This window comes from Poecile atricapillus, chromosome 2, assembly GCF_030490865.1.
Source record: "Poecile atricapillus isolate bPoeAtr1 chromosome 2, bPoeAtr1.hap1, whole genome shotgun sequence".
Classification (NCBI taxonomy): Eukaryota; Metazoa; Chordata; class Aves; order Passeriformes; family Paridae; genus Poecile; species Poecile atricapillus.
This window is the reverse complement of record NC_081250.1, coordinates 19,100,988-19,118,044: the sequence shown is the minus strand read 5'-3', so window position 1 is coordinate 19,118,044 and position 17,057 is coordinate 19,100,988. Positions and strand designations below refer to the sequence as shown.

Here is a 17,057-nt window from a genome sequence, read left to right as displayed (position 1 = left end):
AAAACTCACTTATCTCCCACCTCCTCAAAGGTCTGTCTCACACCCACTGCTAAGACAGAACAGTAAGTCTTGCCCATGTGAAGAACTGAAATCCAGCTATTATATTCTCAGCCCTCCAGCCAGTTCTGGGCTGGCAGGTGTGTATTTCCACTTCACCCCCAATTCATACCTGTTCTATGGATGGCTCCTTGCAAAGAGCAGTACTTGCAGTGTCCTACACATACAGCAGCTATTAGGGAAAGCCTACTTGCAGCATAGGTTTTGTTTTCCTACCACTCTTGGATATCAAACAATGTGGAAACATCCCATTATTTTCCAAAGAGGAAAACGGCCTTCAGAGCTTTCTGTTATAAAACACTTTGTGCCTAAGCAACAATTTAATTCACCCATTATGCAGAACTGCTCACAGAAAGCAAGGAAAAGTTAAGAATCAGAAAATAATTCTGATAATTTATCTGGGGAAAAAAACTATCCAAAGATTGTGTCAGGATCATGTCTATTACAAAACAGAGCTCAAAATTAAATAAACCAGATTTTGAAAATTTAGAAATTAGAAAAATTTTGTTTCTCGCTATAGGAGACTAGTGAAGATGATTATAAAATGAACTTATGCCTTTTGGGGGCAGATTTGATAACAATACAACAACTCAGCTGAAAGTAGTGAATGTACAACAGCAGCTGATTCTGCAATCATCTCCACACTGATATAACCCATGGGATATTAATCACTTTTGCCCTAGAGATGTCCTGGCAAAACTCAGGCACTGATGAATGACTTTATCAGCTTCATTGCTTTCAGTTAAGCCTCAAAAACTGCTCAGGCTTTGAGGTCACTATTCTAGGATTCCTTTCCTCCAAACTCCTTCCCCTGGAAGGAAAGATTTCTCGTATTTCCTCCCTCTTTTACTAGCCAGACAATACTGCATCTCTGGCAGTACTGCTCCAAGCCCAGAACTGAACAGGCAGCTGAAAGCAGTGAACCTGAGCATTGTGTTTGCCACATCTCCTACAGCATGTCCACACCCCATTTTAAAAGCACTCCAAGACTGTCAGCAACCTTCAGTCTGCGCGAACTGCTGCATTTAAACACATCCCCAGCCAGGGGCTTCCCCCAAACACACTCTGAGACCACTCTGTGGTGTCTCAATAGCTAAGTGAAACATCCAATGTGCCTGGATAAGCTGCAAAGGCTAATGAAAATATTCTGGTCTTAAGATGGGAAGATCAGGGAACCTGGCAGGTTTCTAACGGCATCTGAGATGCCTCTTTTGGAGCAGAATCATCACCCTGGGGTGGTAAGATCACACTCTGTCTTCCTCCCCAGACCGGCAAGTTAGCAGTCAGCACCAGGCCAGCAGTCCTTGATTTCCTCTCTCTGGAAATTCTTGGGGTTTATTTTCTAAAGGAAAATCTGCTCAGTTTTTAACAACACCAAAATTAGTTTAAAATCAAATATTAAATATAAAAAGTTTGCTGTTTTCATTTTTTTCCCATGACAAAATATTATCACTTATAATGACGTCAAGTGAAAACAGTTTCACAACAGGGAAAATAAACCTATTGAAATAAGTCAATCTTACTTTTAAAATCCTTTAACATCACTCCCTTCCTTTTCTTATTACCTTCACATTCCCAATTCTGGAAACAGAGGCAAATGATGATTCTCAAGATGACTGAACTGTTTCAACAGCCTGTCAAGTAAATCACTGGGACACAGAGGTATTAGGAAATAGTGATCATCTCTCTCTGCCCACAGAGCTGCCAAGGCTGGTAAATGCATTTTGAGATTTGCAGGCATCTCCATTTTCTGTCTGCTGGATTTGAGGGCTGTTTGATTTGCTCCCCAATGACTAGCAAATCTGCTGGGAAAGCCCATGCTTCCAGGTCTCCTACTTCTTGGATTTTGTCTCTTTTGGAAAACAGCCAGCTCCCAAAGTGTAATATCCTTGGAAATCGATGGTTGATTCCACTATCAGCTGTCTCACAGCTGTCATGCAGGTGTCCAAAGAGTTTCTCAGGTTATTGACTCACTCAATGATGCACTTATCTGGATCCCAGACTTTCCAGCAAGTTAGCCCCCTCAGCCCCAGACAGCTGAGAATCTGGCAAGCCTGAAAGTACTCACACCACACAGAAAGTCATGACCTTTACAATATAAAATGTCATTGAGTTTTATAAAAAAAATACAAGTTTCATCTCATCTTAGAAATAGTTTTTTTCAGCTCAGCAAGCTCTAAGTTTGGTTCATAATTAAATATTTATTCATCTCTAAAAAAGGTGACAGAGGTAATAAAATGCATCTATTCAAAATAGTTCAAAATTCAAAATAATAATATTTTTAAGGTAAAAAGTGGCTGGATTTGAACTAGGAAATCTCTAGACAGTGATATGATTTTAAAAATATGATAACCATTAAAACTTAAATTTTTATATAGGGAGTTTAAAAAAGAAGCCTAATTTCCTAAAAAAACCCAGCTGAATACTATTCAGCTCTCCTTCCATGAGCAGTTACTTTGAAAATGAAATATTCACTCCAACTTTACATTCCCATCCACCACAGTTAAGAACTTCATGAAGTGGCCATGGTTTCATGATAAAGCTTTTTCTCAGCTGCCCACAAGGGTAACTAAATTTGCATCATACACAGGTCAGTGCACGACTGTTATGTGGAATTAGAAAGGGCACAGCAATCTGGAGATTACAAGCAGAAGTAATACAGGTAGGGACAAACCTGTTAGCACAAAATCAGCACATCAAAAAAAATGAAACTAATTTAAACCAACAGGGTGATCTTAAGAGATCACTGGTTTTTGTCCACTGCTAGGAGCATGAATTCATCACAGAGCATAACATCAAAATTCAGCCTGTAAAACACTGTCCAACATCTCCCATTTGTTTTAAGTAGGTAAGAATTCAATTATTTCTCTGCTCTCTGAATATCATACCTTATTTTAATGTATTCTGACATAAAAGTTCTTACCACTGTTCATAGTCACTTAAATCTTTTTCATACATGAGGACTACCAGTTACATTTATGATAAAGATGATCAAATAGGTGAACTATAGAACTCTAGGGGTTCAATTCAGTCATATTTAAGAGATTTTGCAATAGCTGATGATGGTGCTTACCAAACAAAATTCTCCTTTAAATTCAATACTCACCAGACTTGCTGAATGAGGCTGTGAATGCATGGACCTCATGGATGACATACTGGTCTGGTGCATGTATCCATATCCTTGAGTCTGGCTTTGTTGATACGCCCCAGGGAGAACGGGGGCTGCATTAAAAACACACACACACATTAATTCATATTTAAAAACAGCCATTGTCTAGAAACTGTAGACTATTTGCACTATTCCTCCATACAAAACAGTTCAGAATTATTTCCATAAAGAACATAAGGCTTTTTAAAGGTTGATTTGCACATTAATGTGCAATATATCCACAAACATTATCATGGTTAGTTGTAAGGAAAAGTTGAACGTACCATTAGAAGTTTAATCATTAAAAGGTTTATGAAAGCTTAAGGCACCACTAACTCAATTTTGGTTCTGACATAGATTAAGCACTAAATATATGTCCCATAAGCTGAAATATTTAAGGAACGAATGGTGGAAAAAAAGCTAATACTGTTTTGAAATGGTTCACTAAAAATTCACTGTAATTAATTCTTCACTCACTGCAAACTAACTCTTATTTACTGGGCTATGAACAAAGAAAGATTGTGATTCACAGGAAGAGGCAGAACTTGTAAAAGTGAGCCCACAGTCAAGTTTTTTACTTTATTCTGATTCTATCAACATTCTTAGTCCAACAAAGAGAGATCAATGCTACTTATATATTTCAAAGTCTACCTTATTCAGTATTTTCCTCTCACCACATAATTGTTCCATTTCTTTAATGCATATTTTATTCACATTTTAACAATTCTGCATGCTAATCAGTAATACATTAACTTTTATTGTACCAAGAGCTGGTGAAAGCATGAGTACAACCAACAGTGATCCCTAACTACTGCTTATAAGAAAAGCATTCATAAACTTCCCACATCTGCCCAAACATCTTACTTTGGCAACAGACTGAAATAGTACGTGTTAAAAACATGGTTGATCAAAAAACTGTGAGAAATAAGCCCAGCATAAATGACCACTTTCCTAGAAAGGCCGAAAAGTATTCTAAAAGCAAATTTAAAAATACTGAATTGGTTTTTAAAACAAAAAGATTAAAGGTTGGTCACCACATATTTGTGCATATTTCACAAGACTCAGGCTCTCTGAGAATAAAGATTTCTGGCTTGTATGGAGGTTATTAGCCCATCTCCACTGTTATTTGCCAGAATTTTACTAGCTCAACAGGGAATCCATAGCTACACTGAAAAACAAAAGCATTTTCTGCTGATACTTTTCAAGTGGTCTATTTAGTTGATAGTCTATCTCCTCTTCCAAAAGCTCTTTTGGTTAAAGGAGATGGAGCTTATGCAACATATGATTAAAAATCTTCAAACATGGAGTCATTCAGCAGTCCAGCACTTCCTGGAATAGATCTCTTGAGCTTGTTGGGAAGTAAGAACCACTTCTGCAGCAACTATCACATATAGATTCAAAAAGGAGCAAATCTAATGTAAGATTTAATAGGGTTCACAGTGTGTGAAAGGATCCAGGACTTGTAAAATAAAAGAATACATGGGAAAAGCAGGAAAACCCATTAAAAATATATATTTATGATAAGTATTCATATTTACACTTGTATTACTCCATAATTCTCTCCTTCTTGAGTTGTCAGGACAAGAAATGCATGCAAAAAAAAACAGATTACTGAAAAAATTTTTGCTCAACTATTTCAGAAAGAAAAGTCAACCTTGTGCTTTCAGCAAGTTGTTTTACCAATCCTGCTTCTCCAGCTAACAAAATCATTGATTTCAACAAAAGTACTTCTTAAAACTTCCATTTAGTTTTAGCTAGCATATTCAACTGCACTAAGTGCGTAATTACAATTTGGGATGCTACACTTTGCTCTGCTATACTTGAAAAGATAACTAACACAATATATAAACTAGGGATTTTCCGATTTAGAAAACATGATTCAAACTATTTTAATGGATAGATTGCTTTGTTAAATGAGGTAAATTCAAGTGATATGCAGTCAGATTCAACATTGGAACATGATGAATAATGGATGTTTTAGAAGGGCCAAGTTCATTCTAATGACATAGAAGTAGAAAGACATCTTAAAGCAGTTCAATCATCAGAGAATTGCCGCTCATTAACATGTTCACAGGATTATCATGCATTACGTGAATAGTCCTAAGCAGTTCATCAAATAATTTATGTTTCAGTGTTGTTACAAGCTATTTCCAAATGAGCAGATGTGGTCCTTTATGAGAAAATAGAGAAAAACATAATCTAATCAAAGGTTCTGTGATCAAACTGGAATGAATACATTTTGTCTAATTCACCACCAGCAAGAATGCAGGCCAGTTTGTCAAAGCAAACAGTCTCATCTCCTCACACCAGCAGAAAAGTACCTCTATGGGTTGAAAACTAAGCACAGCTAGCAGGAGGAGTACCTTCAGCCAACACTGACCACTGATCAGCCAGCAGCCAGCTTGCCCTGCAGCAACAAAGGGCTGGTAGCTCTTCCCTGGTCCTTGGCAGGGTCAGAACACCCTGAGAGTCCCTTTCTTCTTCCCAAGAGAAGCAGAGGCCAGTAGGAACCTTTTGTTCTTGATTCCTTCTCCCCAAAAGAGGTCTTTCTCATTTGCTATCAATCATCCCTTGTCAGCACAAGGCAGCAAACCCACTGAGGTCAGCCTCATTGTAACCTCCAAGTCAACGGGCTTATTTTGGGGAGCATAACCCACAGCTCCTGCCTCTGTGACAAGTGACAGCTGCAGGTCTGAAACGTGCTTTATTCTTTAGCTATCAGGCTCTCACAAGCTGAGAGAATTCTGTCAAACAGTCTCAACAAAGCTGTTTGCTACTTTACCTGCAATGATGGGAAACAAGTCCACAAAATAATTTCTTCCAAAGCATTAGAAATTTTGGGAAGTGATAGAAACTGCAGTATTAGAAGATTTTATACCAAAAAAAAGGAGGACTAGCTTTGCTATTTATCTTCTAGTCATTTATTTAGGTATCATATATGTGAGCATAAATATCAGCATATAATAGTGTTGAAGACAATTGATTAATTCCATGTGGGCTGGGGTTTTTTTTCCATTAAAAGAATACTGTAGTATTCTGCAAAAAACTTCAAAATTTATCACTATTTTCTAACAACTTTAAACAAAAAATACTGAAGAAACTTCCAGATGATTGTCAATTTGGAAGACTATCTGGGAATCATATAAATAAGCAGAATAATGAAGAGACAACGTCTGAGCTGTGTTTCTGGTGACATACATATAATTCAAGGTGAGATTAAATGAGGGAGAGAAAGAGTTTGACTTTTTTTCATCATTATCACACATAGTTAACTGCAATCTTTTGGCTCACTCTGAACTATATAGTTCTATAACATCATTGATTGCAGCAGCAGCAAAAGCAGTGGTTTTAGCTAACCTAAGGGAACAATAAAATACAGTGGTGGAACATGAAATTCATTTAACTGAAGCCAGATTTATTGGTGATGGAGCTGAGGGCTGACCATTGCTCCCAGAAGTACAGGTGGATGTTTTTTTCTTGCATTAAGACTTTACCAGATGCACTCTGATTTATCAAAACCTACTTCTTTTTTTTTCTTGTCCCACTTACCAAGCAAGCCAGATATTCATTTTAGATTATCTACTTGAAGAAATTTATCATATATCTCTTACTATATCTTTACAGGCTTCCCCAGAGAAAAGAGCAAGAAAAATGAATGAACATTATATAAGACAAACAGAGAGGAAGCCTCAAAGAAAAAGCAGCAGCTGAAAGAATGATAGCGAGTATCAACTCGCTGCCGCAGACAATGGCACCTACAGAGTGTGATCAGGATACGCTTTGAGAAGAACTGGGAAAGAAAAAGGTCAAACTGTGGAAACAGGAAAGGAATCCTTAAGAGAACATTGTATAACTATGAGCTTAAAAGGAAATGTTATGCTAAAAAGAAAAATCAGTTAGAACTTGGGTTCTGAGATACATTTTATCAATACCATACTGAAACTCTCTTCCATTCTTTTGTACAGCACAACCTTGATAATCCATGGTAAACAATATATCCTCAGTGGCACTGCAACACATGACAATTACTGAATCACTTGTGAAATAACCACTCCATTTACTCTCACACCCATCATACACTTTTGAGGATTTAATAGGATCCTTCCAATTCCGATAATACCTCAATTCACAGTTTCACTTCTAAGACCAGACAGCTCACAAAGAATATTGCAATTCTGCAATCATAACATGAGAGAACACAGAGTAAAAATAAAGATTTGGGTTACTATGTGCTTAATTCTAGTGTTTGCAATACATTAGGTAAAAAGCTGTAGGCTTTCTGAGCACCACAAAAGAGCCAGAGCACCACCACACATCTCTGTGCTACTGCCATTACAATGAGCTCACCCAAAATAGATCAAGCTGGTTATGGGAATCATGCTGATCCACATATGTGGAAGTCCTTCCCCTTTTTCTCCCCTTGCTACTGCTGTATTCTACACAGGCTCCTATATTTGGCGCAGGCTCCACAGACTTTCCTCAGAAAGCCTTCCCCATAGTTTTCAGTTCCTTCTTTCTTTTGCTCTTCCCTTAGAAATCCTCAGCTACATCCCAGGCAACAGAAGACACAGTCTGAGTGATGCAATCACACATGGGGAGTTGGGGAGGTCTACAGGACCTTTCTGGGGACTCAGGACACCCCATGTGCTGTCCATGTGCACAGGTCACTGTGCCTGAACTGCACAGCCCCTCTGACACTTCCCAGTGCAACACCTGGCTAAGGAAATACAACCTTAGGAAATACGGGAAACAAAACTGTTACTGCTATGTTAAAGCTGGTGGATAAAAACAACTGACACCTTTTAAAGCCTTCTCCAGAAAGTATTAAAGAGGTTACTTTAATTATAAACTCTGGCTAGACAATTTTGGGTTTTTTTTTGTTTTCTATTAATTTCCTGAGATGTTGGCTGCTGCACACCATCACTGAAATACTTAAAAGTGAATGTTTTTCTCGAAGAAGCCTCTAGAAATAACATAGTCTGTCCAAGTTTAAAATCAGGGCCAAATTTTCAGTTAGGCTGGGTTTCTTCAGGCCTTGTCCTGACAATTTTAATTTTGGGATGCAGATTTTAATACATCCCTTTGAGCAACCACAAACCCTTTAATTTCTCCTCTTTATTTCCCATGGTTTTCAGGTGAGCTGAGGTCCTCAATGCATTGAGAAGCAGTTTTATGGAGAGATTTGAAGGTTAACACATTAATTCTGCAGAAGTTCACATCCTGCCCATGCATAAACAGCAGCATAAATGGAACATAATTGTTATTAGCCAAGAATTTAGTAAGAGGATTAAAGAAAGCCCATATCACAGGCTAATCAGAAACAAGAAGCTTGACACTTTGGCAACAAGGCAGGTTAGATTTGATGAGGGCACAGTGTTAAAGAGGCAGAAAAGTAACTTGATTGTTATGACAGCTGAGCTTTTAGCAGATTTTTAAAGATGATGTGCTAAACATCATTCTCTGCTGAAGTGAAGACTGTTGGAAGAACTTGGCAGGAGTCATGAGGGGGTTTATCTCAAGGAGGTTATAAGCAGTAAACCCCTGGTGTCCACTGCGTATCTGATATTGGTTCCCCATGAGCTGGCTGAGACAGCCTAACACTTCTGCTACCCTTTCCTTCCTCTCAGCTAGGTTGTTCTTCTGCTGTCCTGGTGAGCTCAGCCAGGGATCAGACCAAATATAGTCCAAGGACAGAGGCAGGACCAAGTACCCAAGGCCATGGACAGCAGAAAACAAGGAACAGCTAGATCAGCTCAGCTCTGCAAGGTATGTCCCCCTAAGCACCTCTCTTTTGTGCAAGCTGCCTCTGAATTCAAACCACAAAAGAGCTGAGCCTCTCACAAATGCTTCCCTCCAGATGTCCCAGCATCCAGCTCCAAAGGAAGCGCCCCATGTAATGCAGGTGCTCCTGTGTGCTCACATCTGGCAGGCGCTGCACAGCTATTTGCAAACTACTTGCATCCTAGGTCTCCATAATACTTGCAAAAAGTCATAGGGGAAGTTTAGAGAATATTAAGCCTAATGCAGCCAAAAAAAGCTGTTTACTTGACAGTAAAAACAGGTATCAGAGAACTTAAGCCTTTAATGAGTGCACAAGGATTGCCCAGAGAGGTTGATATGAGGTACAGAACACTGCAGCAACCCCAGTGTACTGAGCAAGGAGATGGTCTCTAAAGAATACAGTAAAAAAAAGTCACAGAAGTAGCGAAAACAAACAGAAGAGTACAGGAATGATACAACATTAGGAAAAGCTCAGTAATAATTTTACAGTGCAGAACAGATTGCCAAGAATGCTCCTGTCCCAAAATGGGAGCAAAATCTTAAAAATCCCCAAGGTTCATAAAAAAAAAATGTTAAAAATTGGTTAAAGAAACTTGTTTTTTTGCCAATCATATCAAAACATTTTTTACATACATTTTTTAAAATATATGTAATAATAATTCTCAGTCATTATTACAGTTTATGAGGCTCTTCAAAATTAAAATATATTTCAACACAATGGATTCTTTGTTTTAAAAATATCAAGCTTTAACCTTAAAAATTTCAAACTGAGAAATGTGATCCTTTTGGCATTGAGACCTTAGTCACATGTAACCCATTCCTATATAAAAGTTTGCCTTTTAAACTATCTTCTGATCAACATTGAAAAATTCCCAGCCATTTGAAAAGTTGAATTGCTCAGCATTAACCTTTCAAATAAGCTAGAAAATTAAAAAACACACTCTAAAGTGGTTATGGCTCTTATCTAATCCAGAGCTTTTTTCTAATCAGCAAGAGTAGCACAGTCAAATTTACTGGGAGTAGTTCACACTGTGTAAGCAATATAAGAAGCACTAACCTGAAGACTGAAGATGGTGAGACCTGATACAGAAAAGGGCTGGTTTTAGAACAGTAGAAAACACCATGGTAAGGCATCTTGGTATTTTTTCTTGTAAAAGTAATTTTCTCTTCATTTCTTTTCTTTGTTTTTTTCCCCTCTTTTCCATGCCCTTTACTAGTCAGTTATTCTGCTTTCATAGATATCTGAGCTACCAGGCTGGTTGCTCCCAGTGGTTCTGTCAGAAGCAGCAGTTTGTCCACATGCTATCCATTACAGGAGTCAGTAATAGTTAATAAATTGGAATATCAAACCCAGATATAATTAGGTTGTTGAAATAAGAACCTGAAAGTGTGCCCTAATTCACAGAGGGTGCTAATAAATATCTGCCACGCTTACTGACCTCATTAGAATTGAAGCTCTGAACTACTTGGATTCAGTGGCAAATTCAGAATGTTACAGCTTAGGAAGTTTCCATAACCTAAATTCTAAAGTGAAAAGAAATAAACTGTGAAATCTCCAAATAGTTAAAAGACAATGTAAAGGAAGCCAACAAAATTACTGATCTTGTGTTTGAAATACCATTAATTATTCATCATGCCAAAAAATCAAAACTCTACTCTCACAACTATTTACTGACATACTACAGTTTTATAAAATAATGTATTTTACACTAAACTTCATTAGTGTCATGATTAGATAAAGATTGTTTAAATAATCATTATTTTAGAACACCACTTTATCAGCTAGCAATAATTAAGACTAGCTATATTGTATCCATCATGTAACTGAAGTAGATTATTATGGGAAATGAAGAATCATGCAATTATAACTTCTGAAAGCAATTTCAACATAAGAAATTAAAATCTGATTTTGAACAAAATTACAACAGAAGATCTCATATAGCTGTTGAGCATCTATCATAGAAAATGAAGACATTTTGAAAGGAACAATAAAAGGAATGAATAATGTGCTCATGACACTGAAATTCTGTGTTTCATTTGAGGTTTTCTTTCAGGCAGGGACTATCTCACATTTCAGTCCAAAGTTCTTGACTTGTATGAACAAGCAGTATCACTAATAATAATAGATACATTGGTCTCTGTTTTGTAAGTCCATCATAAATCCAATAGCAGATGAAATGGGAATTTGAGAAATACTAGCTAGGACAGTGGAAGAACAGTTGGCAAATTCTCTCTAGTACATCATGGTCTATGTGTCTGATGATTCACACCTTAATTCTTCACATTTTGAGGAATGGTGGATCCATCAATTCCATTATATTCTTTCTCATGGCAAATTATTTTCCAAGGTCCATTCTGGCCTCTCTGAGGTTCTAAATCTCTGTACTTCAAAAGTCAGACTGTCATGGACAACTTTTTACTTAAAAAAAAGGAGTATGGCTTTCATTCCTCTTCCCAGTAACTGCAAAATAGCAATATATTTTTAAAAATCCCAGGCTAGCACAGTCTCCAGAAGCCTTGTCTGCAAGCAGTTATCAAATATCACAGTCTAAAGAAAAATGAAAGGAACGCAGGATGTCCTATTTTCTACAATCAACATTAAAAGAAAGAGGACAGTCAACAGAACATCCGTCCTCATCATTAAAGGACAGTAACACAGGGAATATTTTTGCCAGAAAGTGATTTGGGATACTGCTTAGAGCATCATTTTTCTAAGGTACAGGAACTGGAGGATACTGAGTAACAGCTCAAAAGCTTTTGTGATCATTAACACATTAGTGCTGTAGTAAAGCATCACAGAGTTGTAAATTTAGTGCTCTGGCAACAGAAAAGGAGAAGAAGCCGAATTTCATCAATCCATCGAGTCCCTGCCTGTCTGACTCTGGAGCAGTGAGGTGGTAAGTGGCAGCCTCATAGCTTGCAAAAAGCAAAAGACAGTCCTGTTCTGGTCTGAGTGGACAATTTTGATGCTCTGAAAATGACATCAGCTTCCCCAGACTGCTTTTGGAATGGTCATTCAGGACTGCAAGACCAAAAGCACTCAAAAGAATTGATTTGATAAATGTAATTCCATAGTAGCCCCTTCAAACCAAAGCTTTTTCAAGTGAAAGTAAATGTGTTTGTTATAAAATAGGGTGTTAAATGATCCCCCAAGAAATTCAGTAAAATATTTCAAAGCATTATCAGACTTTAAAAATATAGGAAAAGGCTCTTTGTAGTGTATATTCATATCCATGTATTTGTCCATTTTGCTAAAAGAACAGCATAAAATGAAAGTGAATACAATACAAAATTACAATTTAGAATTAATTATATTAATTATCTTCATCCAACTTCTTGGAACAGCTGTTTTGGGGATTTAAAAAATTGTATGAATTCTATATCTGACATTTACAACTTTGTGGCCAGCTCCAACTATCTACTTCACTTAAAATTTGTTTCACCTAAAATACAAACCATTTATTCTCCTTCCAGATTTCACTGACAAATTTTTACCACATCACTGTAAAAGAGAAAATTACTACAACTATTTGGCTTCTAACTCTAAAACTGGAGTCTTATTTGTTCCCAGTTTTGAACGCAAAAATGTTATTTTAGGGTTATTATGATGAACACAGAATATTCTAAACCAGTTAAATGTACTGACAAAAAAATCTGGTTTGATATTCAACTCCAAAATCCTTTCTAGATGATTAATTCACTCATTTTCCTCACAAAAGCAAATTAAATACATTAAGTACTCTATTGCAACCTGAGGAAAAAAGAATTACTAACAGAGACTATACAGATTATACTGTGTCATAGGAATGGTTCTAGCAGTTCAAATATAAAAGATCATTTTATTTAGACACCATTATGAATATCAGTTTGGCATTTTTTTCAGTGCTAGCTGTACAGTCCTAGGAGCTCAGCCTGTGTGTCTATTAACAGCTGCTATGCCACAATACTCACACACCCCCTTATTTCCCCTACTGGTTCTGTGCCTGGAACACAACCAAAGCACAGGACATCCTGCTCAGAATATGATTTGCAGCCAGGAATCAGTGTTACAAACAAACCTTACTGCCACCTGACTTTTTTGTCCGACATTCAACCTGAGTTGCAGTATGTCTCAGCTGAGACAACAGCACAATCTGCCTTTTCTCTCTTCACTCACCAAACCACATTATTTTATTTATGAAGGCACAAAATGTCTTAAAGCCAGCCCAAGGTATCCTCAGTCCTACTGGGGCCATGGTGTACCACAGGAAGCTGCAATTCCTAGTTAAATTGTGAATAGGCACAGCTTTGCTCTAGGCTTCCTCACAAAAAGAAAGATTTAGTAAAATGAAAGTTAACATGTTACATTACCCACATGCCTTCAATTGTAATTTAAATTCTCTTACATTTACTGAACATCTACTGCTGCACTTGTGCATTAGACAGAGAAGCCTGCAAGTTCTTCTCACAGAAGCTGTGCTTTGATTTCTATACATTGATTTATTTGCATAGTGGGTATTACCAATCTGAGCAACGGTGGAAGGATAGCACTAACCAGGATCACATATGTCACTGCACACAATTTTGCTTATTATATTTATTGTCTACTGGATATAAAATTCTCTGAAGTGTATCAAAAGCTGCTCTAGGGGACCACACTTAACAACTGAAACAACTCCTTGCCAAGGGAGCCATTAACACTTCCAACTGCTGAGTCACCTGGAAACTTCCTTTCCACTTTCTGCTCACCAACTGTTTAATGGAAAAGGGAACATCCAACTCAGACAGCTGGCAGAACAAACAGAAGGATCCCCTGAACTGCTGCTGTACTACAGAAATTAAAAATTGGATCTCTTCTGGATTTGCCTCCACCTGGATGTGTGGGGATTGTCTTTTGATGCTGCCAGATGCCATGACTATGGGAGAGAAGCATGGGAATCAAATAGGCATAAGGAATCCAAGCAAAAATATTTTGGAAGTATGAAATGTAAAGCTCTCTTTGGAACATTAACTCATCCTCAGTGAGCACACACTGAATGAAAATGTGCTTTCAGACAAATTAACAATTTATATCCTAATGTATTACAACCAGCATGGAATATTTAGTTTTATTCCCAACACCCTGAACCAGCCCTTAATCAAAATTTAACTAAGAAATTACTTGAAGTACTATATGAATTTTCAAGTTTTACGTTAAAAAAATCAGGTTTTACAGATAGTTAATACCTCTTGGTGGTGGAAAATTGAAACATAATTTTCTATACTAACTTCTCAGCAGAGGACATTAAAAGTCCAATAGTCCAGACTAGGACAGAAAACTGATAATGCACAAAATAGTGCATAAATGTCATATTAAAGTCCAATTGCCTTTCTGGATTCCTGTACTTACACGGCTTAAAAGACTGAAATGGATTATTCAGAGAAAAAAATATATACTAAGCAGTCAGAAATCCTCTTATCATGTAAACACATAGAAACAAGAACATGTATGGAACATTCTCAATGTGTTTCTAACTGGAGCCTAAACTGTTACAACTAACTTTGTCTTTACTTTTATTTCTTACCTTAACTCTAGAGCTGAGAAAATTTTCAACACCAGGAAACCTCACACTGTTTTCAAAAACTCCTCTAACTGTAATGATGCTACTTTAAATCAGGAAAAAAATGTCCTTTGAACATTAGGAGTCACTGCAAAACACAAGGCAGAAGCTGCAACAGCAAAATACATCTCCTTCAAATGAAAGATGCAATTTTCAGAAGAGAAAGAGCTCTGACTTGCTGTCTGAAAAACCATGTCCTTTTGGGGTACAGTGTGGTTACAGCAAGCCTTTACAAGGGAAATGATATCATTTCTGTAAAAATATATTTGAGAATGGAAGACCAGTTTTCACTGATTCTGGAACGCAAGCTCTCTAACAAAGAAAACCCTTTACGCCAAATAATTCGTGGCATCAGACAGATTACAAACATACACATGCACTTGTGTCTGTATAACATACAAAAGAACTATTTAGTTACATTTGAAAATATCACAGAAGCTTGTGGCTAAGTTATTTATTATTTGACTACAAGCATTTGTATTACATGACACGCCTAAGAACAGAAAACCACCTGATTACCAAGATGGAAAAACAGTTTTATTAAAATGCTGTTGAATGGAAGAAGACTGTTTTTTCCCACACGTTGGCTTTCAGGTTGGCAAACCTACTGGGCACTGGCATGTTAAAGAAGGAAAGCCAAAGTACCATCTAGTCTGAAACAGAAAAAAGTCAGAAACAGAAGTAAGAGTCTAGTGGCTAAGAGAAGTGTCAATGTGACCCTCACAAAGGGGTACCAGAGAGCATCATTTTGATGTGTTCAGCTTTCTGTGGCAGGGCAGCCTGCTGATACACTTGAAAGCGGACAAGAAACCCACAAATGCCTATAGTTCTTCCCATGAACTGTACAATTCCTGTCCCTCTGAATGCCATGTTTGATTACTGGGCTCCGGGGAACACTACAGATACAGAGTTCAGCTACCTAGTAAAAAAAAATTTCCCCTGCCTGATGGAGAAGAAGAAAAAAAAAAAAAAGAGAGAATAAAAGAGAAGAAATATATAACTGCTGTGTCATTCTGCTTGACCTCCTCAGAATGGCAGAGCTTAGCAACTGAATATGAATACACAGAGAGAGGAGTGAAGGATTCCTGCCCTGTATTCCTGACAGCTGCACCTGGTCATGGAAGACAGAGAATCTCTCTGTTGTAACATAAAGACAAGTCAGGTATTATTCCCCCTTTTTTCCTTCGGCTTGTCTTTTGCTAGTGGCCATTCTTCCCAACCTCAAAACCAGAGGGTTTTTTATAAAAATTCATGGGAACGACAGGGCAAAGAAGGGAACAAAATCTGGTTTTCTTTCCTCTTCTTCTTTCAGCTATTGGCACAGGAGAAGAGTTATGACCACTACCCCAATGCAAGGAGACTCCCTGGCCAGGAGACTCCCTGGCCTGCATACTGGGAAACATCTTCAATTCCAGTTTGTGAAATAAAGAGGGATTTTCTCCATTTTATCTGAGTAGTTTGTAGTCTTCTGACCAGACTAACCAGGAGCAGAAGCAGCAGCAAAGCTTGCTGGAAAGTGTTAACAATTGTTTCCTATTCAATATGAACTGTAGTACCCTAAAAGGGAGCACAGGGAATTTTCTTACATTATGCAAAAATTGACTGATTTTGTAGAGAAAGTTCCCTGAGAAGGACACATGGTTCAGCTCATCATCATCTAAAGTAACAGTCAGGGAACAAAACAGGAAGAAGTAATTCTAATGAACAGTGTTAGTAGCTTCCCTGTGATGTTATTACTGAAATTCCCCAAGAGCAGAGAGAGTTTTTTGGATCTGAATAAGCCTTTAACAACTGGCATTAAGTCAGGGACCCAGCTAAGGGCTGGGAAGAGTTAGTTAAGGAAAAATTCCATCAGGTATGGCAGGTGAAGACTTGAACAGTGTGTCAACTATCAGTAAAGGTATCTAAAATAAAGTAGCAATTGAACAATGTAGAAATATGTGAAATATGATGAGACAAGGCCAAAGACACTCAGAGACTGTAAAATTGGTTACAGGTCTCAAACTTTCATGTTGGCACACCACCAGATAGAACAATTGCCAATGAAAAACCCTGCTAATCTGAAAGTACAAACTCCACGAGAAACAGCCATGCAATCTTGCCAAAATACATTTGGTTCTCACTAATGGTGTAAGAGGTCATGGACAAACTCATCTTGTGGCTATGTGCAAAATGACCTTTTGGATGGGATGAAAAAGACTGGCATTTTTGGCCAAAGATGCTGTCTTCTGCTAGCTCTATATATGTTCACAGAATTGGCATTTTCTTGTAAATCATTAGGATTATATTCAGTTACTTAGCTCTGGCACTTACTTCTTCCCTGCAATGGGAACTGTCTACAGGAGCTCAAGTCCTGGCTAGCCAGCTTGGTTAAAATGGAAACAACCTCTTGCTAAAATAGGTTGACCTTGGAAAGGCTCTATCCAAGACATCACCACAACAATAGATTCAAATAGAACCACAAAAAGCAAGCTTACTTGTGCAAGAACAAC

The 17,057-nt window shown here is 37.6% G+C and overlaps 1 protein-coding gene across 4 annotated transcripts in view; it reads right to left on the bottom strand.

Moving 5' to 3' along the window:
• The window catches only part of NEBL (nebulette), a 248,962-nt gene that overhangs the window by 7,796 nt on the left and 224,109 nt on the right, over window positions 1-17,057 (bottom strand). For all 4 annotated transcript variants that reach the window (XM_058830976.1, XM_058830975.1, XM_058830974.1 and 1 more), the window contains one exon: window positions 3,164-3,279. In XM_058830976.1, the coding sequence (XP_058686959.1) occupies window positions 3,164-3,279 (116 nt within the window). The remainder of the gene's footprint in view (window positions 1-3,163; window positions 3,280-17,057) is intronic.